Source organism: Tachysurus vachellii, chromosome 11, assembly GCF_030014155.1.
Source record: "Tachysurus vachellii isolate PV-2020 chromosome 11, HZAU_Pvac_v1, whole genome shotgun sequence".
NCBI lineage: Eukaryota > Metazoa > Chordata > Actinopteri > Siluriformes > Bagridae > Tachysurus > Tachysurus vachellii.
This window is the reverse complement of record NC_083470.1, coordinates 17,483,225-17,508,922: the sequence shown is the minus strand read 5'-3', so window position 1 is coordinate 17,508,922 and position 25,698 is coordinate 17,483,225. Positions and strand designations below refer to the sequence as shown.

The window sequence follows — 25,698 nt, the reverse complement described above, 5'->3', positions numbered from 1 at the left end:
CCCAGATCAAGTGCCAAGTGTCACAGGAAAAGTGACAGAGGAATGGGGAGGGAATGATGGTGGGAGAGGGGGGGAAAGGTTGAAAAGAGCAGAGTACTGAAAAGGAGGCACTGAATAATTATGAATCGAAGAAGCTTGAGCTTACAGGGAGTTAATTTGAAGAGCGACATTGATGAGGAGTGTGTCTGTGTGTGTGTGTGTGCACATGTAAGGGCACGAGAGAGTGCGAGAGACGGCTTATTTCCCAGGGGTCTCCCCAAAGCCATTGTGTGAGTATGAAGAGATCAGAGCAATATTCTGTCTGTTAGCAACCATATGACGTACTGACCCAGTGAGCCAGCCCCAGCAACCGCACCTGCCATCATCATTGCTAATTTGTTAAACAAATCAATAGAGCTCTATTGGCTATCCCACCCTTCCTCCCTCCCTCCTCTTTTTTCCCCCTCATCTCTATTCACAGATGTCAATATTGTGTGTCAGAAGACAAGAAAGAACAACTGTCCATAACAAACCACAGGCTAACATTTATCATAACAAATGAGAATTAGACATACAGAAGGGGAAACACATCAACATTTGCTCATACTCTGTGTGTAAATATCACAATCAGAGTATGAATCACTGCAATTAAAAAAAATCTTTGATTATGCACATCATAAAATGGAATAAAATGTATTATTTATAATATCTTTTTGAGGACCAGGCTAATCATAGCATTTAAAGACTAGAAATATCACAGAATGCTGTACCCAAGTCAGAATGTAATAAATCACAGGCTAAATCGTTTCTTTTCTCCAAGACAGTTTTCCTCTCGCAAATGTAATCATATTCCTCGGATATGGCAGCAAGATCAAATTAGTGCTAAAAGTAGCTTTGGGGAGAGTGGGTGAGATGGTGAGAAAGGGGGAAACACTGAAATGACAAAGAACATGGGGAGACAGAGGAAAATAGAAACCAGAGAAATTTTACTGAACTTATCAGCATGATAGAATGGTACAGTCAGTGGTGAGCAAATGGGAGGTACAAAAAGAACAATACAACTAAGCCACAGATTCAGGTACAAAATACTAACTATAATCTCAGTGCTTACAGACTATGAATTAAGACATAAAAAGAATCAGACAAACTCCATTGCTTGATTATCCTAATACCATAGCACCAATAGCACTCCAGAATGGAGCAAGAGAGGTTTTCTAATTTTGCTGGAAACCAAATCTCCCAGCATGAGTGATGTTCCAGTCTAGTGTGTGTCACTGTGTGGAAAGGAAGATGTGGGCATGGCAGTGGGCACCAGAGGCACTGTTGGGAGACCCTCTAGCCCACATCTGTTTCCACTTTGCCACCAGCCAGCTCCAACAAGGAGCTCTTCTGCCAAGAGAAAACCAAAAGCTTCTGTTGGCTTGCTTGAATTGTCATTTCTCATCATGCAATCAAAAGTGCTATGTCAGGACAGAAAATAAGTACTAAGATAAAAATGTAAAAATCTTTGCTTGAATATCTAAACAAAGCAAATCAGAATAAAAGGTATAAGAATTTGCAAAATGCCTTAATCTTTAATCATTATTTAACAAATGTCCAGCAGCAATTATTACACTGACAGCTACTGATGATTGTTGCCATATTTACCGATTTTAAAAGGTCTCCTTTGGCCAAAACATAAATACGAATATGAATACATGAATAAAATAAAAATGTGAAAAAATTAAAAAAATATTAAGGGTTGTTTGACCTCATTTTTTAGTTTTTTTAATTTACTTTAATATGTAAAAACATATGTCTTTATTATATATATATATATATATATATATATATATATATATATATATATATATATATATATAAAACCATGTATTTAAGGAAATCAGATATGTGAACAGTGTTAATAGTCAAGAAAACTATTATTTTTTATTATTTTTTTGATAATCAGTATAACATGAAAACTTTTGCACTTTTATTTTTAATCAGATTTATTTATTTATTTATTTATTTATTTATTTATTTATTTATTTTTAAAACAGAAAAGAGGCATTGACAATCAGTAATCCTACCACTACTGTATGTGGTGCCTTTGTTGTTTTGGCTGCTGCTATTTTGTGGTTTCTCTTTTTCTCCCCCTCTCTTATTGTATTAAAGTGTAAGAAATGGCAGCCTCATGCAGCAGGGCATTCGAAAAAGCCTATGAGAAAGCCATACTCACACTTAAATGCCATACTCACACTTAAATGCAGTGTTCTGTATAAGTTTAAATGATGACTCTTACCTCAAGGTGTTAAAATAGCCATCAACAAAGAGGCTTTCAATTACACCTAGTTAATCCTTCAAGCAATGGCAGGTATATATCAGGTGAGAACAGGTTAAGTCACACACATGTCCACACATACGCACACACAATGCTGACGGGCAGGGACACTGCCGCTCTTTGATGTGTAGCTAGCTTGAGAAACACACCTGTACTGCTGTGACGTGCCCGACATATCATCTCACACATGGTATGTGCACCGCCGGCCCCGCGCTGAACTCGACACACAGGCACAGACACATGTACGTGCACACACACATGCGAACACAGACACACACCTAGTAAAGCAACAGTTCACCCATTTTTAACAAACATAATGAAAAAGCTCATTTTGAAAATTTCAAACACTGAGGTAGTGTAGTAATATATGATTAGTCTGAATCTCAAACATCTGTAGAGAGTAAAGCAAATAGTACAACTTTCATTACTCTCGTATGTAAACTCTGAGTTTACCTATGTATCTCTCTATGTTGTTTTGAAATAGTGAGGAATTATTTTTCTCTTTCACTACCTGTGGAAATGAGAACCAGCACCTTTCTGTGCTTTCAGTTGTAAAGGGCCAATCCCAACAACACCCTCCTTCCTCTGTTCTTCAAGCATGCCATCAGATTAGCCTGATCTCTAGTTTCAATGCTAATTGTGCTCATCCACTCAAGAAGCTGACAGACTCACAAGTGAGGAAAGGTTCAGGCTTGGGTGGCTTGCCTCTCATCCATCATCAGCTAACAGATCCCTTACAAGAGCCCTGCACATTGGCCATATTAAAGCTACTGCTGAATGAGACCGTAATGCTTTCTCTACCACATGGATAGCTAGCATCACACAACCTGCACAATTTAAATCACAATTAAACTAGTGTGCTAGAACCATTTATCTAATTTTGAAGGCCATGTATTCTTTTTTATTATTAGACATACATTTGCACATATCTTTTCCCAATTTTACAAGTTTAACTCAACTTCTTGTTCATCATATTTATCTTTATTAACTGCTTTATTCCTGGTTTTCAATAATTAGGTTGTTTCTATTTTAGTAAGAAAGATTGACAAAAGTTCACTGAGAAAATATTGTGAGTGGAAGCAGTCAGGATGGGTTAGAATGTCTTCAAAAACAGGCAAGAATGGGATTAAATACCTTGTGCACACTTAAGTTTATATAAATTTTTATAGAATTTGAAGTCTTTCTGAAGTATTTCAGCTGGTTCAGTCCTGCTAGTTTTGTCTTTTCTCAGCAAGAATATTTGATAAACATACATTTTTATATTATCACATTTTATAGTGACAAAAACAGTAATGACAATTTTTAATTAAAATTTGAATGACTAGATTTGAAGTGAGAGGAGAGACAATAAAAGCAGTGATGTGCCCATCCACTGACAGATTCCCATGTTTTTATTTAAGACCTGCTCCAGAGCGCTAACTGCATTAATGATGTTATAAAGAATTATGAGGTGAAATCAAATTTGCCTCGCCACTTGAGCACTGCTAAAATGCCAAACAATAAACTACCAGATTGCAAATTAGATCAGTAAAAATATCAAACACATTGCGGTGGTGAAAAGAGGAGGGGGCTTCCATAATTGCATTTAGTGTCTGGACCCTAGGGAACAGAGACACTAAGGATCATCAGGGCTCAGCGCATGAACCTGCTATTGACAGTGCACTAAAAATCGACAGGCTAACTAAATAAACACTCCCGGCTCCATTAAATATTCAACAGTACAGATTTGACTAAAGTGTCTATGTTTCGCTTGTTTAGGTCCCTGTAGAGAAGCTACTCTCTCTGCCACACATCAGGACACATCTCATGCACACACACATGCACATCGTCCCATCTTTTTCCACTCTCCCTGACTTTTGACAGCAATAAATGATGTTGAACCCGAGGGTCTGACTCTAAAGGGAAAGGAAAGAGGGACAGGTCCTGCCTAGAAAAAGCAATACAGCAGAGACAGCAAATGACCTATACTCATCACACTGGCACTAAGGCAAAGATCAGTGACATTAAATAAACATCCCCAATACCTTGTGCTGCAAAGATGGAAGATCAGTCACACAAACACACAGGTCCTCACAACCTACCCAGCATGCTTGGTGCCTCAAGGAAACTCGATTGATGTGCTCATTGTAAGAAACCAAGACTTAGTTTGATGGATGTTTGTGGTGTTGCATTGCCTGCTGATTATAGTGATGCCATAGTGTTTATATTAAATAAGATATTGGCACCTCTGCAGCACCAAGCAGCTCAGTTTCATTCACCACATTTACACACAGCCTGGCTAAGAGATCTAGAAACATATCCTCTAAATTAGATTTTGAGTCCTGAAATGCACCATAGTCATTAGACAGCTAGTTTAAAAACATGAATCCTCATTTCTGAAGATGGAATAAAAGAGAAAGCAGAAGTCTTGTGGCTCTCGGCTTCTGTGCCTTTGCTCACCTGCTTCCCTGTGAGGGGGTAACAGCCCTTATGCAAATGAGCAGTGGCAGCATTATTGTGGAATGAATATCAATAGAGTAATTACAGCACATGCAGCCCTCCTCTCTCCACCACTTCTGCCTGTCTTCATCTCTTATCCTGGCTGCAGATCTCCCTCGGGGTGAAAAAGACGGCCACGATTCTGAATCCAAAGCTAATAATGGAGGCTGTGGTGTAGGCACTGAGGGAGGCAGCCCACGGGTCCAGAGACGCAGACATGGCTAAACGCATCTAAGTACCCCAGTGGAGTATCATGGCACAGGTCAAATGATTAATAAAGAGAGGGTGTTTGTGAGTAAGCGAGAGAAGCACATAGAGAATTTTATTCTCTGAATTGACAACAAAAGTTGTCAAGTCAAAAGAAACCACAGCCCCTGCATAGGTTAAACATAACCAGATATTCAAAGACCATCATTATATATTAATATGTCTATATCATGAAAATGTATTTTATATATATATATATATATATATATATATATATATATATATATATATATATATATATATATATATATATATATCATACACACACACACACACACACACACACACACACATATATATATATATATATATACACTATAATACTATAATAGTTACTATACTATACTATAATACTATACTATAATAGTTTTTGTATTCCTGTCTGCTTAATCCCTTAATTCCCTTTATTAAATCAAAAATGCTTGTTTAAAAATTCTGATGGTTGCCCAACTTTTGGAAAGTTGGTGTCATCTAATTTATGCTCAGATTTGTCCATTTGGGCTCTCCTATTGTCATTAATCCTTGCGAAACAAAGCCATGTGAAGTGTTAAGAGGTAATCTGTCACCCTCACCATCTTCTTAAAGGTGACAAATAGGTAAGGCAATAAGTTAAGTTAACATGAGAGAAGGAAAAAAAGGAGGGAAAGCACTGGCTTAGCAGAATGTGCAAGAGAGAAAACAGTAGAAGGGGAAGATTCTTTTTATTTTTAGATTCTTTTGTAGCCGCCTTAGGCTAAGAACGGACATGGAATTTTCTGCTACTACATAGCATTCTGTGCATGATCTGTGTGGGGAGGATCCAAGAAACACCTTCTCTGTAAAACTTCAGACTCTCAGATAACTCTTAATTACTGTTCTGGGTAACCTTAAAATTGAAAATGACTAAAGAGTGCCAATGGCAAAATGTGGTGTAAGGACATTGTGTGTGAAAATATGCACTATTCTATTATTTTTATATGTTCTCAAGGAACAGAAAAATGCTTAAAAATAAGCATTCCTTAAAATAAGCAAATCAGTAATGTGAGAGATCACAACCTCAGTGTGGGAGAACCAGAGGACTGTTGGCATGGTCAATTCTGGAACACTCACATTATCACACAACACTAGCATGCTAGCAACATCCACACACCTCATAGATCAGTAAGAAAGAAAGCTGGCTTCTCTCCCACACTTATCTCACAAGCAATAAATACCAATTAAAACAGAGTGTAAGTGATGAATTGAAATACAGGTTCAAAGATTTGAAAGGGCTCCTCACCTATCAGTCAGCACCAGTCCAGCCTTCACACACACAATTTTGCTATCTGACAATGTAAAGAAATCCCATTCAATCAAGTTTACTTATGTGGTAAAGTGCTGGACCCACTTAGGATTTCTTTGGTTTGTGTGGCCTAGAAAAATCTAGTAAATCAAAAGTAGTATCACATGTTTTGTGTTATCACTGAAGTAATAATTTATTAATATTTCTAAGGTAAATCATATAAAATAATGCTTAATTGTCAAGTTTCTACAGAAAGCTAGCAAGCACATTTTGCAGGCTTTAAATCGAAGAACACCCTGCTGAAAAATCCAGCATAAACCAGCATGAATTCCATGCTGGTCCAGGCTGGTTTGTACTAGTTCATGCTGGTATAGTTCTGGCATAATGCTGGTCAGTGCTGGTATAGTGCTGGTATAGATGGGTGGCCAGCATAGTCATGGTGTTATCAAGCAAAACGGGGCTGGTGTAGCTGGTTAACCAGTATGATCTTTCTGGAATGAGCTTTATGGGAACAAGCTTTATTTTTGCTTGTGTATGTTTCTATGTATCACATTAATATAAGATTAAAACACAATATATTGGAATATATTTAATTATAAATGTGTTATTTCTTTTGAATAAAAAACTGAAATAGCAAAGCTCAAAAAGCTTTGAATAACAAAGAATAAAAACATTTAAAAATCGTTCGTTAGGGATTAAAGTGTCTCTAAAAATTAAATATAGTAATACCAACAAATGTTGACTTCCCGGGCTCCATAAGGGAAGCAGCATATAAATCATACAGAAAGATAGTTTTTGAATATATATATATATATATATATATATACGTATATATATATATATATATACACATATGTGTGTGTGTATATATATATATATATATATATATATATATATATATATATATATATAATCCATTTGTCTCAATTAAGAAGTAGTTAAGTTGTTTGTTTGTTTTCTTTTAGTAAAGCGGTAATGTGAAGAGATATTACCCAACATCAGCGTTGCTATGCAACCTTTAAAGCAACTATGTTCACGAAGGTAAATGTTGTTCCTGCACTTTCCAAAAATAAATCTCGCAATGTTTTCGACTACATTATATACCTTACAGTGTTTATCGAAATTAGTATAAGTGCACGTGTTCCAGACCATCATGTTTTTGCCACCGTAATTAGGATTTTGTTTTGGGGTAAATAAAAAGCTTCCGCTTCTACACGACGAATCTGCTGATCACTGGGAATCAGAATGTTTGCATACGTGAGGTACCTGGATGACGGCTGCACGCCGGATGACGGCTGCACGCCAGTTGTATCAACTAGCGAAATTAAGGACTTTAGCTATGACATGTTTGACCAAACTCAGGTTTATTGGGTACGATGGAAGCAAGACTTCTTCGGGGCACAAATACTAATGCTTAAAGGTATGTAACTTAAGCAGTAGCTGTTTTATCGTAACTCGTTCACTGCACGATATAAACAAATAAGTGATATATAGTTTTGTTTCTTATTTTGTTTCTATAATTTTTCGGAGAATAAAGAAGACATGGAGCAGGAGTTGTCTAAAGGCAAACGACTCCGGGTAGCACCTCTTACTACTTGTTACTCGCTAAAAGAGAGAGCGGAAGCTAAGACCAAAAATGTGTGTTGTTAAGGTGGTATTGTGTAATGTTATTTGTGCACGTGTGTAAATTACAGTGTGATGGCAAATGTCATTGTCTAATAAATATTCTAAACAAACTTATATATATAGTTATATATGAATTGCAATTCTCTAGAAAATTGTCTTGGTCTTTATTTAACTATGAATATGCACTAAGAAATGTGATATGTATCAAATGGGTTTTGTTGTGGTCTTGCTGGGATTATACTAGCATCCAAAAGACAACATATGTTGACCAGCACACCAAAATCCCAGGCTGGTCAGCCAGCACACCAGCATCCCAGGCTGGTTGGCCAGCACACCAGCAACCAGTACCTAATGCTGGACCAGCACACCAGCATCCCAGGCTGGTCGGCCAGCACACCAGCATCCCAGGCTGGTCGGCCAGCACACCAGCAACCAGTACCTAATGCTGGACCAGCACACCACCATCCCAAGCTGGTCCCAGCATGTAAAACATAGCTTATGCTGGACAAGCAATGCTGTTTTTTTTAGCAGGGCAGCAATGCCTAAGACTCTCCAGTATCATGGTAGTGTAACCTTAGACAGTTCCTGATATTTAAACTAATGCACATGCAGACAAGGTAGGCCCAAGATCAATGACACAGAGCAGGCAGCTTCATTGCCTTAATCCTGCATGGTTGACGGCATGTATGGATAAAACACTGCTTGTCAGATAAAGTGATGGAGACAGCATATTAGTAGCAAGGCATACTATTGCATTACTAATAAAAAGCACTTCTTTTGTTTTTTTGTAACATCTTCAGGGTTAGTCCAAAAATGATGATGAACCAGATGCTACACATCTAGCCATCAAGACCAGGGACACTGGTGCTGCTGGCAGAAGACAATTATATGCATGAATCTGCTGTCAATTTTCTTCTTTCATACAAAGGCATTTCACACAGCAGGTTACAACAAATAAAGGTTTTCCTTCAAAATAAAATCTCATAATAATTGACAAATAAATAGTGCGTTGTGGTAGAGAAAGGAAACTTAAACAACTGTCCAAATGTGATATTTTTTAACTCTCTGAGCCAAGAAAAGACAATATTATGAATTTAGGTAACGGCATCCTGAAAAAAGAACAGACATCATTGCATTTTTCTATTTATACTATTTTGTCTCTTGTTTTTCTGTGTAACATAACAAGGCATAGAGTCTATGGACTATAAAAGAATGCCAAAATGCCAAAAAACAAACAAACAACAAAAAAAAAAAAGAAAAAGAAAAATCAGTATTTAATTTTCCTGCTTTTTATAAATGTCACTGTGTATCATTTTAACCTAGCTGTAATTATGAATCTCCTGCATAAATAGTTACTTGCCTTTCACCTCTTTTAGTGCCTCTTGGGATTAATGCAAGTCTACTGCACAAAAATTGTAAATTGAATCATAATCAAATCACAGATTGGACAAATCGGCCGACTAGCTCTCCAGACCAAACTGCAAGCAATTTGTCATCTGTTCAGGGAAATATTTAAATGCACAATATTGAAGTCCTTATGAAATTCTTTCTTTTGTTTTCCATGTCTGTGCCATGTTTGATCAATACAACAGTATTCAAAATGGCACCCCTAGCATTCTAAAATGTCATCAGCATGGCAGAATTACCAAGTGCCATTGTGCAGTCAGCCCAACACCTGAATGTGTTTGAGACACTGTGATTCTACTGGGGCTTTGAAATGTCAGTTGCTCCTGCAATTATTCACCAGCCTCTGGTGGTTTGCCACTGCAGGGCAACTTTCTCTTAGGAGGAAGACAGCTCAGACATGATAAACATGCTGAAGAATGTTCGCTTACTTCAGAGCAAGCTCTCTCTGACCTTCACAAAGTCAGCTCTCCATATTCTACATTATTCAGGTAACAATTTTTACTCGTTTCATCAGGCAGTTACTCTGCAATTGGAAATATTTTTAAGTTTATGTAAGCAATAGAATAATGGAACTACAAGCTAAGCGCATTCACCAGGAATGCTGCACTAATAAGGGACACAAGGACAGAATTGTTTATCATTAGACTATGCCCAAGAGTAATTCAAAGCAGACCCTGCACCCAAAACCTGTTATAAAAAACCCAAAAGCCTGCAGTGAAAACATATTCGCTCACACACTCATGCACAGAAGTACTCACATAGCTAAACCATGATCTTTCTTTATATCATCAAACCACAGAATCCAGTCACATTCTGCCATGTCCCCTCTATTTTCCCCTTATGCTCCTACATGAACCTTATACAGGGTACGATGCATTACTTAAGACAAATGTTGTTTTTCCTTCCTGTTTTATTTATCTCATCAATACACTTAATAAGATAAAACAGTTTTTTGCTGTCCTGTGTAAGAGCCCCATGTTTTTTTGCTTACACATATCAAAGACAAAGGGGTAAATAATTACTGTAAATAACAAAGAAGCAGAGATGGAAAAAATACAGCAAGAAATGCAACTTGAGACTCAAACGATCATTGATTGCAGGGGCAAAGTAAAAGTTTCCATTTGTGGTTGCCAAGGCACCGTTAAATGTTATGGGCACATCAGGGCCTGCTGGTCACTGCTGAGGGGAGAATGACATATAACAATAAGCAGAACCACTCTTGGACTGCATAGACCCTATGCTTCAAAAGACTTTGGTTCCTACGCAGAAAAACATCAAACAGCACAACATGGTAGAATCGCCGTCAGCATAATATCAGAGTTCTGCCTTTACAGCCAAAAAGAAGAGCTCAAGCCCTTCGTCACCCCAAAAGGAGCACAAAACATCACAGAAAAAAGACTGCATTTTATTGAAAGTGTTTATGGACTTAAAAGCTAATGACCATCACTAATAGAAGCTGAAGTTTGTAATATAGCACTATATGCAAGTTAGTGTTCATAGTGCTACTAACTCACTTTTACAGCTACCCAGAAGTATTTTAAAAGGGGAGATTTTAAGAGAAATCTAAACAAGGATATGAATATCATAGAGGCAGTGATCTGCCTTTAAAAAGCCACTTACAGTTCTTATATTTTGGTCTTTTATTTTTTATTATACTCTCATCACCTAAAAAGTAATAGTAAGTATAGAATGTAGTCATGTTGTTCAATCAGTATTACATCAGCTGTGACTAAATAAACAGTAAATGACTTACAATCAGTTTGTGCATCTTTCAACATGATGCACTGGCATATTGCTATAGGCATTATAAAAGAATACACTAGTATAGCTAAATCAAGTTTCATAAATATTTCATACAAATTAGAACATTTATATTAAGTTAATATGCATTGTTTTGCAGAGTTGTGGATTCATGATGTACATGATGGGCAGTGCATTCTATATATAGAGAGAGAGAGAAAGAGGGAGAGAGAAAGAGAGAGAGAGAGAGAGAGAGAGAGAGAGAGAGAGCGCACAGAGCTTTTCTGTGTGGTGATATGGTGAATTTTAATCTTATAATGAAATACTGTAATGCATAGCAGTGCATGTATTCAATCTCTTTTTGAAAAATACATGCGGAGAAAAAGTAAAACATATGGTACAAAATCTATATTTCATGCATGACTATGGAGAATGTAAATAAGGATTAGAAACATACTTCAACTAATATTCTTTTCCCTTGTGGAGCCAGGACAGATTTTTACTCAGGTTTCTAAAACAAAGACATAACATCAGAGGCAGAGCCAAATAAGCAGCACAGAGATGCACTACCCATCCAAAATTGAATGCTTCCACAAGTACCCCCTCACCTAAACATCACCTAAACACACACACACACACACACACACACACACACAAATACCACCTTTAAGCACAATTCTCCAGATTTTTATTTAACTACATAACAGTCCTCACAATTAGAATTTCTTAAATTACTATAAACATCATCATTTGTCTCTGTGACGCAGAGTGTATATAGTAGTTTAGCTCTGACCTCCATTGTAGGCAAATATGGTTCATGGGTGAATGGCAAGAAGCTGCTTGGAGGTTGGGAAATTGCAACAGAAAAAAGCCATAAAGAAAAGGATCTTGAGAGTGAAATCATAAACCTCTATCCAAGCCTTCACGCTCCATTTGATAGCACAGCCTTGTAGCACTTAACACTCAGAAAGGGTTTTTTCTCCTCTGTTGGAGGTGCTGTCATTATGGGGATTATTATATGTTTACCATGATTTCTTTGAGGGATATGACTCATTACTCTGAATAGACTAGCCATAAACGTGGTTTGAAAACTTGATCAGCAAAGTTCTGAGAGAAGAAAGATAAATAATGTAACTGTCTTTGAGGAAGGTTTTTTCACAGAAAATGAGAGAAATAAGATGTGCAGAAAGTAACAGACATGGACTGACCAAAAAAGTGAATATATGATCTAAGTTCTAAAGTGTTAATATTTTCATTCAAAAACTCCGGAATCTTGTTCCGGAATATTGAAACGTACATGCAAGAGAATATAATGTATACATTACTTACATGCAAGGCAGCATAGTGTATACTAAAAGCATATCAGAAAAGCATATATAAAATTAACAAGCATCCAAATAAACAAGCAAACGCAGAAGATAATTTTCTTTAACTAAGTGCACTCAAAATCTATGTGTACACAGTGAGAAAAACATGTTGCTAACCAAGTTAACATTGCCAGCACATTGCCTAGGGTGCAGATAGAGGTGTTCTTTTGAGACATGCAGGGAGCCACAGGCAGCTTGGCACAGTGGCCTTTCCTCAACAGTGCACAGAGAGAACTGAAAGGCGGACTGAGAGGAGCCTGCCACATGCTGTACTTTGCAGCCTGGGTCATGGCAACATTGCCGTTCCAGCTGAGACCCGAGTGACACACACCATCTCTAGTTTCATGTTCTGGGTCTGTGGGGGTCAAGACAGCTTCCCCATGCTAACAGAACACTCCTCAAGGCTGAAAACACAAAGAGGCCCACCTCAGAAGGAAGGGATGCTCGCACACCCGACAGAAACAGCAGGACTGTCCAGTCCTGCTGTGGGGAGATAGATTGGTCTCTGAATATTGCACTCATTTAAATGTAATGCCTGCTTGATGCATTTTTTTATTGCTATTTTTATATATAAGCTGTGACAAAATATTATTTAAAATTTGATCAGGTTAGGCATATCTTAAGCTAAAAAAAATTTATTAAAAAAAACATTGTGTCTTTCTATTTATTAAGTATTCCACATTTCAGATAAAATCTTCATTAATATAAGATATATAAGATTAACCATAAGTACTCGATACATTTACTCTGTGTTTATTTGTGCATTTGTTTATTTGCCTTGCTGTCTTTAATGAGTGTTTCAATCTGGCATTTTTATATAATTCACTTTATAAGTAAATAAGCAAAAACACTTATCTTCATATCATCAATTTATACAGATTTTGCATTAAAAATTATCATTTTGCAATGCTAGCAAGTAGCAGAATTTCATTCAGCAAGAAGCTTGGAGGGATAAGGCATTTGAGGGAAGCAAAATGAAAATGGGGGGGCAGTAATGATCATTCTTTCAGGTTCAGGATTTTTTCTTCTTTTTTTATAGTCTGTCTTTCTAAGTGGACAAAGATAGTGACTCTTTTTGACTGATAAAACAAGGATCTGAACTAAGGCTGACATCACACAAAACATTAGCCAAAACTACACTCACTGCAAAAATAAAATCCTTTAACTTGAGGAATTATTCTATTTACATGGAAAATGAAAAATTCTATACTCCTATCAGTACTATGATCTCATTCTTGTATCAAATGATCTTTCGTTCTTTCGATGTTTTGTTCTTCCAAATCTCCAGCCAAGCACTTTTGTAAATCAAACATCTGTATAGTTGTAAAATTGCTTATCACTGGCATAAGGCCTCTTCTCTCCTCCCTCTCCAACTCATCCACCTCTCATCCTCCCATCACTCTGCCTCCTGTTGACTCCTCCACTCCTCCTAACCTCTCCATCTTCCAAATATTTCCCCTTCCTGCTTTTTGAAGCTGCCATGGGTCAGCCGATACACAGTACAAATCATTTTAGTCACTCACGGGGGGGGCACTCTGCCCTGCTGAGACTGGGAGACATTGAAACACAATACACTCCAGTTTTGCACATGCATTTGTTTTTCCTAGTCTACTATGAGATTGGTAGAACATCCCCAAACCCCACCAATAAAAGAACCTGAGGGTTGTGACTAGAAATGGTTGGGGGTTCTAGGGTTCTCACTGATCTAAGTGTTGTTCTTTCAGTTTATTTTAAACCTCCCAACACCTCCATTAACACAGGCCATGTCAGAGGCATAGTTAGAGTTCTTGGTGGCCTGCTGAGTTTGGGGCTCAGGATTTGCCCCGGATACACACATTGAGCACACTCCTTTTGCTGGACAGCTCAGATGGTTTCCTTGTCCTAAGCCTTTAAGTCTTTTTTAGACATAAATATTTATATTAGCAGGAAGTATAAAGTATTATTACATAAGCAATAAGAGAACATACCATACCAGAACAGAAATTCACAAGGTATAGACATCTAATATATGCATCACTGTGAAACTTTGACAAGCTGTACAGATGTACAGATGAACACAGATGTTCATTTACGTCAAAAATTTTCTAAATTATTATTCTTTTTTTTTAATATAGTACCACCATATTAGGAATTCAAGATGCGCACTGAGCTATGAAAATACGCCAAATTTTGTCTAGGTCACTAAGTTCTTTCTGGGTTTCTTACTGTATGATGTACTGCAGTTTGCTGAAGAGAGAAGCTAAAACTGTCCAGTTGCTGCAATCAAATTCTTTTCAATGCATCTGATCCTCAGAATAACACTTCTAACCAGTTGAATGAGTATATAAAGAGCTGTTGGGTGCTCCAGCTGGAGAAAGATTACTTCTAACAATGCTAGAGTGCAATAGTTAGAGTACACAGAAGATACTCCAAGATGAAATGGACTGAGAGTACACAGAAATGGGAAAAATAGTGTTTTTTCTTTATTTCATTCTGGACTACTGTCTCTCCCAGACCATTTAAGATGTTGACAAACAGTAATATACATGCAGAGATACATACTTAATAAATATTTTAATCTCACTGCCTGAAAAAGGCTCAAAATACACTAAATACTTGAATAAGTTTTGCTACTTGTACAGTCCCTTCAAACACCACGTGTTTCTTAAGTCTTAAGTGTCCTGTGTTCCTTAAGAGCTTTAAATTTCAAACATATGAATAAATGTGTGTGTGTGTGTGTGTGTGTGTGTGTGTGTGTGAGAGAGAGAGAGAGAGAGAGAAAGAGAGAGAGAGTGTGTGTCTAATAAGATCTCTCTCATGCTCACTTGGCCATGAGAGAGGGCTTAGAAGGAAGAACCATTGCGGTTCTATTCCAGAGCATATTCCTGTTCCACTCATTTCTTGCTTCTTTTCTCCCCGAAAAACGAATAAAGGGATTAGAGCAAACAGCTTCCGCCAGATCCTCTATTCAGGACAAAGCAGACAAGGGCTTAGTCAGACAGCCTAGGATACACAAGCAGTGGTCTGCCACTCAGACCAGTCACTGCTGCAGAAGAGACTGTAAGCTCATTATGATATGAAAAGGAGGAGAGAGAGAGAGAGAGAGAGAGAGAGAGAGAGAGAGAGAGAGAGAGAGAGAGAGAGACAGGGAGAGAGAGTATAAAAAAGGATAAAATTAGCGTTCATCACTAAATTCATATCTGACGCCGATCCAAACTGATGATTTATTTTAAAGCCCACATGCAAGCTGTAAAAAAGATAATGTAAATAAATGGAATCACAATGAGTATTTCAAAATATGGCAAAAGTAAGTGTGTGTGTCAATTCCTGTTTTTTGGCTCTTTAACCATATGTCTCTGTGCAAACATGCGTGTTTCAGCTGTTAAGTACCTTGTTAGGACGTGACAAGACTTTGCCAAAGTGAGCCCCATGCTTGTGGCTACACCTAAACTCTGTGAACAGCCACTGAATTTTCTGTTAGAATGTGTAAGTAAGATGCTAAAGCAAGACTTTGCCATTTTGCATGGACTGGTGCAACTTGTTACCCATCTGCAAGGTTTTTCTAGCATCCCTGTGATAGGTCTGTGTGCATGAGAAATGCACTGGAAGCTTAGGCATTAGTATTGCATCAGCTTGATCCACATCTAGAGATGGAATTTTGAGTCTCACTTGTCAAAGGCCCTGTACATTCTACAGTACCTTCTGAGAAAAACGTCTGGAGGTAATCATGCCCACGATCATATGAGGACAAGAACACAAGAAAGTACAAAAAAGACTAGGCACATAAGTTTAAACATCCAAATAATCATTCAAGAATTAACCATAGCAAATCACTGGAAACTGCAACGTAGGACATACCACAGAATAATAACAGAAAGGTAAAAAGTTTAATTTTTTTTTTTTTTCTCAGAGCCAAGTGATTGATCTGAGACCATGTTTTAGGTATACGTTGTCATTAAGTTTGTTTAAGTTTAACTACTGCACAGATGTCCCTTCTCAAATTCAAGCATTTGCATTTAAACAATGGTGTACCAGTCAGTCATTATTTATGCTGCTGCTATCTATTCAAGTAAAAAAGTCAATGATCCATATGCTATGAATAGTTACACCAATATAGTATAGATGACTGTGAATATGATTTATTGCAAAAACAATTAGTGCAGAATGTACCAAGAATGAATCAAGAATGACAAATGATTTCACAAAAGGTTAAATGCAAACCTGTTAAATTAAAAAAAATAATTAAGTAATATATATTAATATCAACCTGCAGTCCTGAGTAGAACACTGAGCTAATACAAGCTAGAGAAAAATCAACATACTCATGTCATTTACATCATGTCCATTTATTACTAATGTTCTGCTTTAAAGAAATCTGTAATCTTTAACCCTAACCATCTGTAATTTTCCTTGTAGTTGCTTGTTATTTTACAAAAGAGATCTGCTCCATTCAAGAAAAAAAAAATAGTAACAGTTTGTATTTTTAAAAATGCTTAAAACACCATTAAGGAATAGCATAGTATTAAACACTGAGAGTATTGCGGTTAAAAGCCTGATGTGTGTGTGGTTAGTTGTGTCCTGGTGTGTTGGGAGGATCCAAGGCTATGATAATCCAACACACAGCCAGCACCTAAATCCATCCTCGTCAGCGCTAACACTGTCCCATGTGCCAAGCAGGGCTAATTAAAAACAACACATGGAAGTAGGACACCCCCTCAGTATTAAAATACATCCATCAGCACACAAGAGAACTTCACACTCTTAGAAAAATTGCTTGTGGACCTAACAAGTTCAGCCCAATCAACAGCAAGAACAGTATCAGATAATTCCATAATAAAGATAAAATTGAAACATGTCTTTGAATGTAAAATTTAATTATCATTGATAGAAGAAAGTCATAAGTGTGTGTCAAAACTCTTAGTGTTAGTCTCTTTGTATACAGTTTAGAAATCAAACTGTTTTGCAACAGGAAAAGCCTGATCACAAAATACTGATCTAGAATACTTACTAAAGTCACAACACTGCATTAAAATTCTTCCTTAAACCTCCAGCAATTCTCTCTCTCTCTCTCTCTCTCTCTCTCTCTCTCTCTCTCTCTCTCTCTCTCTCTCTCTCTCTCTCACACACACACACACACACACCAATGCTGAGGTTGCAGATGGCAAAAATCAAAAATCCCATAATCCCTTCCAAGCAACAGGTTGCAGTACATAGTCTGATCATCTGAGAATAATTCTAAAATAATTAAAAATAAAAAACTTAATATTTCAGAGTTAGCGAAAAAATGTGAGAATATATGCCGCCATTACTGATCAGAGGAACACGGACTATTGATTGATATTTTTCTATCGATTATATTAACTCGTGTTTGTGTTTGGGCGTGTTAGAATGTGCTAGAAATTATTGTAATTGTTTTGTTTTTTTCATCTATTAGCGCGCGCTGATAGTACAGGGGAGGTACCAGTGTAACGATCACTTAAAATGCTAATTAATCATGCCGCTAATCATCTGAAATATTAGTCTAATTAGGACTATATAACTAGCGGCAAACAATAGAAGATTACTACGTGTAAGATCACTAGTTACCTAACTACGCAAATAACTAACTAAATAAGGTAGTAGTAGTAATAGTAGTAGTAGTAGTAGTAGTAGTAGTATTGGCAGTAGTAGTAGTAATAATAATAATAATAATAATAATAATAATAATAATAATAATAATAACCATAATCATCATCATCATCGTCATCATCATCAACACTTCATTTGACATTCTCAAATACATGTCATTATTCCAAAGTCACTCGTCTGGTATTTTTTTTTTCTTAATAGCTCTGAGCTGGCATGTTGGGCAGCAACTATAAATCCACGCCTCGGCGCTAGAGCTCGGCGCTGTAAAGTTCAGTCGGAGGTGTAAATATGACCGTTTGCCCACTGTTGTGATTTATGGAGTTCATGATTACAGGGCATGAATCAGTTTGATGCTGGAATGTTATTAGGCAGTGTTCCAACCAAACGGCCAGGACGCTTCGCTCTGAGCCACGGGCGCTCTGCGGGATGACAAGCCTACAACCTAAATGAATGTAATAAAAGTCAAAAAGGTGCCAATTACATCTCAAAGTAGTCGGTAACTGCGGATAAAATAAACAAATACGGTGCTGCTATGTGGGAGAGACGCGTGTGAATATGTTCCGGGGAGATCCCACCGTTTCTGACAAGGCGTGTCGAGTGTGTGTGTGTGTGTCAGAGACAGAGACAGAGTGAGAGAGAGAGAGAGAGAGAGAGAGAGAGAGTGAGAGAGAGAGATTACCCCGTTGTACTTAATACCACTTGAAATTTAGTGCCATAAAATAGTCGATAAAATTATTTAAAAAAAATAAAAAAAACTACACAGACTCTATAGCGTAACACACTGATAAGCAAATAGCCTACTCTCACACACAGACTCTATAGCGTAACACACTGATAAGCAAATAGCCTACTCACACACACACACACGCTCTCTCTCTCTCCCTCTCTCTCTCTCTCTCACACACACACACACACACACACCTTGCACCAACAGACTGCTTTTAAAAAGATCCCTCGGGAATTACGCTGGACGTGTCTCCGCACTGCTAGCATCTCCAGGGCGATGGACAGCAAAGCGTCAGCTATGAAATTCCTCCTGTTACCACTCGCTGCTCACGGCCATGTTAGCAATGCTGGAAGAATGATCCACTACAAAGTAATGCCATACATGAAGTCTATTGTTTGTTGCACGGTACTAAGAAGAGAGTTCCTCACAAATCCGCCAAATGCCCAGCGACGTATTAAAACCTCAGATTCTGCAACATTTAAACAAATAAACATGCACCACTCGGTTGTTATTCATCGCGCTTTTAGGCAACCTGCTAAGGAAATAAGCACTGTAAATCGGTTCTCATTTTCGCGATATTATAAAACAACTTGATATATTAGGATCTATTATGTGGTGATGGTAAAAATTACCAACAGCAACAATAACAGCAGCAACAACAACAAAAATACAGGCCTGGAACTTCAATGCTTAATATTTGACTACGTGGGCCTAGTTATTGCAATTGAAACTATAATTAACGGCAAAATGTCCGTGAGGGACGTAATAGGTTGGGCGGTAATGTGAGACAATTAGCGTTGCTGTCCTAATATCTTGTTTAAAATACCACTATCACGAAACCTTATTATAGGCAACAGGTGGGCGATATATCATGGCTACACCCTCACTGAAATGAACACACCAACATGAAAGTTAAGGTAAAAGTGACTTACAAGGTTTTGTTACTTTAATAGTAAAGCTATGAATTTGACAAACGTTAAATTGCTCATTAAAGAATTATCGTCTATAAAACAAGAATCCAACAAAAACAACGACAACAACAATAACATTAATAATAACAATAACAATAACAATAATAATAATAATAATAATACTTTTTTAGTATTATACTAAATTAGTGACATTAGGTTTTCAGTTTTTAAATTAGTCATCTTTAGATAAGACAGTAGAATGTTTTTAAAACATTTTGCGTATTTTACAATTCAAGAAATTTGTGCGGAGTGATATTAGCAATTAAAATTATTTCATTAAAATAGTGATTATCTAAACGTTTTAAAAAGGTTATTGGCAAATTCAACTATAAAAACACTTACTATATGTAATGTTTAATAATCCTTACAGAAGTGAGCAAGAACTGTAATTTGAATTATTTTTTTCAGTATTAAGCTATTAAGTAAAATTTAAAACACAGTAAATTTCTTAAGTTTTATGATGAAATTTTAGGCTGAATGAATTGTCAAAATGACTACAGCTGTATGATTTCCTAAAACATACATCAGTGCAGGGAAATTGTTTGACAGAAAAGAATAGAAAAGAAAAGAAAATAAGAAGAAGAGAAAGAAAAGAAAAGAAAAGAAAAGAAAAGCAGAGAAAGATAACAACATTTAGCTTCATTCAGCATAAGTGTCATCGTTATTTTTATTAATTAGACAATTTCACGGTTACTCCAGAATACCTTCTTATGATTTTCTAAATTTTGGTTTCAAGGCTGATAAATTGGTACCAGATTACCGAAGAACACACCAGCTATCTAGAACCCTAGGCAAGAGCTCACCCTAACAATTTTAGAAACAATTGCAAAGTAATGAAAGTGCTATGCAACAAAAATTACTAATAATAAATAAATAAATAAATAAATAAATAAATAAATAAATAAAAATGTATAAAAAAAACTATATAAGAAGTACTGGGTGAGAATAAAATAAATCGTGCACCCTTTAATTTATATCAAAACCACGTACTATCATTCATGTCACTGTACAAAAATGAAGACAGTATTGGCTCTAAAACATTCATTATTATTATTATTATTATTATTATTATTATTATTATTAACAGACACTACAAAGTTTACAAATAGTCACAAACTGTGAGTAAGCAATTTACAAATTGTTTGTGAAAAAGTGAAACATACAGGATTCGGCACTCAGCGGGTAGGAAGTGTAGGCATGATTTCCACACCTAACTTTCAAAACTAGAATACTTGTAATAATTAAAATATTTAACAGTATTCATGCATATGAAATTTAAATTCTATGAAACAAACTAACGAAAATATTAAAGTGACGTATTATACTTATTCTTAAACAAAAACGTACTTATTTAAACCACTGCAACGGACTTGACAGTAACCGTATTTATGAGTCATGTACGCTAATTCAGCCTATTGAAATGATCGCCAAAATTAGCAGAAGCATGAAAAACGGCATCCAGTAGGATCAGTAGGCATTCGACTGAAACAAGCAGACAAACAGAATCCTTGATACTGCTATTACCACTGAATGGGTGGTAGGGAGTTTTTCTTTAGAAATAATAAGCCATCTGCCCTTACTGTTGGTAGTCATGTTTGCAGTAGAGTTTTCTGTCTCGGAAGTAGCAGCTGGTGGTGAGCGGCTGCTGACATACGGCGCATTGCAAACACTCTTCGTGCCACGACGACTCGTTGACGCGCATCAGGAAGCGGTCGGCTATGGGCCGCTGGCAACCCTCACACATCGCCTGCTGATGGCAGTCCGAGCCTGGACACAAAACACATAATATTAGTTCGTTTTTTATATACATTCTTAAGGTGTAATTAATATGCAAACTGTAGGTAAAGCATAATAAGATTTATTCTATAAAAACAAACCCCCGGTTAGACAGGCCAACTCTAAACTTGTGCTTCAGACGTGTTCAAAATTTTCCCCCTTTTTTTGTCTAAGAAGTCAATCTATGTATGTTGATATTTCCACCAATTAATTAGTAGACAACACGGGGTTTTTAATTTAGGTAAATTGACTTAACATAATTGACATAACAGAAACGCAGAATAATTATTACATCATGAAGGCCTAGATATTTTCTGCAATTGCTAGGTTGTATTTACAGGATTCATAAATTAAACCAATGATGCCATAAAATAATTGTCATTTAACTAACATTTAATAGGCAAGAAAGATGATGCAAGGATGCGTCTGTCAGACAGTCGGTATGATTACTGGACAGCGAATCATTTGAGTGCTACATGACAAGCATTTTGCATATTCTGTAAAGCAGCACGTAAAATCACGCTTCACGGCCGTGTTTAGTTCCATAAAGCAGCCTGCAAAAGCTTACCTAGCATAACTCCAAGAGTGGCTGGTCCCGTCCGGAGAGAACGGTCCTCAATTTTGATACCGTCCAACATACTTGAGCGCTGAGACAATTTTCCCGCAGAGAAGCGTCTCGGCTGTGGCTCAGGACCTGTTGCAATATCCATAAAACATCTCGTTTGCCTTACCATAACTTCAAATTCCAAAAAAAAAAAGCCACAAAGGCAGTGCTTAGCTCACACAATTTCAACGCTATTGTGCTTGTAGCTAAAATGGCCAACTTTTGAAAGTTCTCAGTACAGCTAGCAACGTCAACATCACTGCTCCATCAAATGCTTACTTTCGTATTAAAAAAACAACAATAAAAAAAGGCACCCCGAAAACAGCCAACATGATAAATTTGCGCTGATAATCACCTGTTAATTAGGGTTGCTGGAGGTTAGACGCGCTTTTAGCACAAAGTTTGTACCCCTGCCGCGTTACGGCGAACTGAAATAGGAGGATCCTCTCGTTCTGTACTACGTTCGCAGTTGCTTCGACACACTAAAATATGTAAGCAATGATAGAATGCTAGTCAATATCTTAGAAAACATCTAAGTAAATCTGCCTGAGACATCACAGTGGGAACAGTGTCCCATTTAGATCCCAAGCGCTGAGGAAAGCCCTAAACTGAGGTAGAAGTAACGAAATACGCCCTCCCCTTACTGGCCGCGTCACTCCTCAGCCTATTTACTGCCGCCAGGACACGATTGGTGCCGAGTGGAAACTAAAGCCGGTCCGCCTCCAAACGCGTTACCAGAACCAGCGAAAGACGAAGAGACGCTAAAATGTCTAAGTAACGGAATGGATGGTTGGATGGATGGATGGATAGATAGATAGATAGATAGATAGATAGATAGATAGATAGATAGATAGATAGATAGATGCTGCAGGTAGAGTGAGTCGAGGGTGAAAATGTATATTTTTTTGAGTAATTTTGACACATACAGCACATGTAATGAAGCAATGAAGCCGTAACAGCATATTTAACGATGGTCACCACGAGCAATAGGCGCTGTCTTCCCTTTGAATAAATAAATATAATAGATAAAAATTCATAAACTATTGCACGATTTAGAAATTAAAACGCTGTGAAATAATCAACCAAATAAAACCGTGTAACTGCAACATAATAATAATAATAATAATAATAATAATAATAATAATAATAATAATAATAATAATAATAACGAAATGTGTTAGTTAATCCAAATAACATTACAATATGGCCTGATCATAGAACTGGACCACTGTCTCGGTTGATTGGTCATGTTTTTGTGGGATTTTTTGGGCTGAGCTGAAGTTATTTTCTTTTTCCTATGTGAAAGCTTGCTTTGATATAAGGTAGTGGAGCATCGCATGAGCCGTTCGCCCGCTTCCAGCCTTTGTGTGCGTTACAGAGCCTCGAACCTTCTGACCTTCTGTCTCAGATGCACCTGGCGATCAAGACTGATAAACGTGGCCCGCAGGATGGAGGTGGGAGGGGGTATGTATTTATAAGATATGCGCCCTGTCTTGAAATGCAAATAAACAAATACTCAAATAATGAATACATACATAAATTAAAAAAATAAAATAAATAAATACACATCTTAAACAAATAAAACATATAGTGCGCAGTTTTCCTGGAATTAATTCTGGAAATACGACCGCAGCTTAGCATTGGCCTTGCCTTATGTGTGGAATTATACCTGTCGGTTTGATTTAAAGTTAGAAAATGTTTATATTTTGTAGACTACTACAGAAAATGAATCTAAATACAATTAATAATAATTACATGAAAACATTTTGGCCAAAAATTAATTTAGTAAATTAATAAAATTTGAAGCCTAACCGAAAACAGCAATGACACACAGTGGGTCTACATTTCTTTACAGAACTGAATGAGTCTTAGGCAGTTTGCTTTAATACAATTTTTGTTCTGGCTTTGATTTTTCTTGTTTGGGCCAATTTATTTATTTAATCATTACTCTTCTAAATCTACTAAATTTTTTTTATAAGAAAATATAACTTATGACAAAATTATATTAACCCGTATTATGCAACAATGAATTGACCTTAAATAAGCCTATGGCCTACAAAGAAATATTCTATGCTAAAATATTCTTATCACTCTCTGCCTATTATACTCTCTATCCATCTATCGCAGCTTTCTGTGTTTCACACCGTACACTCCATACTCATCCCACTGCATTCTATAGTCTCACTTTGTGGGTTTACATTCGAGAATCATACACTTCTCCTAGCTCAGTGTGCTCGCTACACTCACACACGTCACGTCTGTCCACTCCTGCTCTCTAAGTAAAATCGTTGCTACATTTCGTTTTCCCTGCCTCCAAAAACTCCAAAAGTAGCGTGTTAGGGAGTGAAACAAACACTATATCAGTATATATAAAACAATACATAATGTAATAAAGTATCCAGATTTATTTCTATGGTTAAATGGTATTATTGATCCCAGGTTTAACTCCAGTGCATAAATTAAAGTACCAAACAAAAAGCTACCTGCCATCAGATGAAATTATATCCCCAGACTATGGTTTCAATTATTCGATTGTCTTAAAAAATGGAAAAGCGGATGTACAGTTTATTTATATTAACATGTATTTTTCGGAACATGTACGCGTTCAGTTTGCTTTCCTTCAGCCAAATGCAAGCGGGGTTCAAGATTTAAAAAACGATAGTTGCAGTTTGTATAGATTTTGTTGTAAGGGCATTTAAGACGATATACATGTGTAGAAACAATGTAAGCAGAATTTGGTGCTTTAATGACAATCATATCCCTAAATAAATAACACAATACGAAAATATCATTCGGCCTACGAATAATATGTCTCTTTTAATACTTTCTCGTAAAAGCTCTACAACACACCAACAATTTCAAATAATGATGATGATGAGGTGAATTTTTTTTTTTAAATTCAGGACCCTAAGGAAAATAACCGAGTTTATACGGGAACATCAAATCCTACAGAATATTCACCATGACTATTAAATAATAATAATAATAATAATAATAATAATAATAATAATAATAATAATAATGTAACATACATGACATACGTAACACAATCCTATTAGAAGATAAAGAGATCAGTTACCTTGCTGTCTTAAGTTTACTGGATGTCCTCTGTAGCGTGTTTGAAGAACCCCGGAGCCGCTCCATTATCTAAAAGCCTCTGAAGCTGTCTGATCCGTACAATATGCCCTCTAGCGTTTAAAACATAGTTTGTTCAGGGTAGCGCGGTAATGGATCTATGCACAATACATACTTTCTAGAAGATATATTTGAATACGCAACCAGAGTTAACAAGTATGCCTTTGCACCATGGCTCAAATGATATTCGAATTAACCATTGCATGAACCATTGTACCAAAGAATTTAAATTTCAATATTTTGCTATCGTTAATACAGCGCCAGGAAAGAAATATAAAGTCAAGTCAAAAAACATATTGTCACAACCCGTACTGAATTACGTCCGACGCCATCAGCAATGTGACTTGCATGTAGCAGTACAGCCAAATGCCCGTGTTTTGGAACCCAGTCAATGGTTTACGAAGTGTTTCATAAAGACCGGCCTCACTGGATC

At 36.8% G+C, this 25,698-nt stretch overlaps 1 protein-coding gene across 3 annotated transcripts in view; it reads right to left on the bottom strand.

The window, feature by feature from the left end:
• Nucleotides 1-25,221, bottom strand: part of lmx1bb (LIM homeobox transcription factor 1, beta b) — a 53,368-nt gene extending 28,147 nt beyond the window's left edge. Inside the window, exons 1-3 of one of the 3 annotated variants that reach the window (XM_060881551.1) lie at nucleotides 25,210-25,221; nucleotides 22,095-22,220; nucleotides 21,331-21,517 (exon numbers count right to left, since the gene is read on the bottom strand). In XM_060881551.1, coding sequence (XP_060737534.1) covers nucleotides 21,331-21,517; nucleotides 22,095-22,164 — 257 coding nt within the window. In that variant the 5' untranslated portion in view covers nucleotides 22,165-22,220; nucleotides 25,210-25,221. Of the gene's footprint in view, nucleotides 1-21,330; nucleotides 21,518-22,094; nucleotides 22,237-22,485; nucleotides 22,703-25,209 lie in introns of those variants that run through there. The other 2 variants (XM_060881550.1, XM_060881549.1) reach the window with 2 other exon arrangements.
• Between the last annotated feature and the right edge of the window lie 477 nt (nucleotides 25,222-25,698).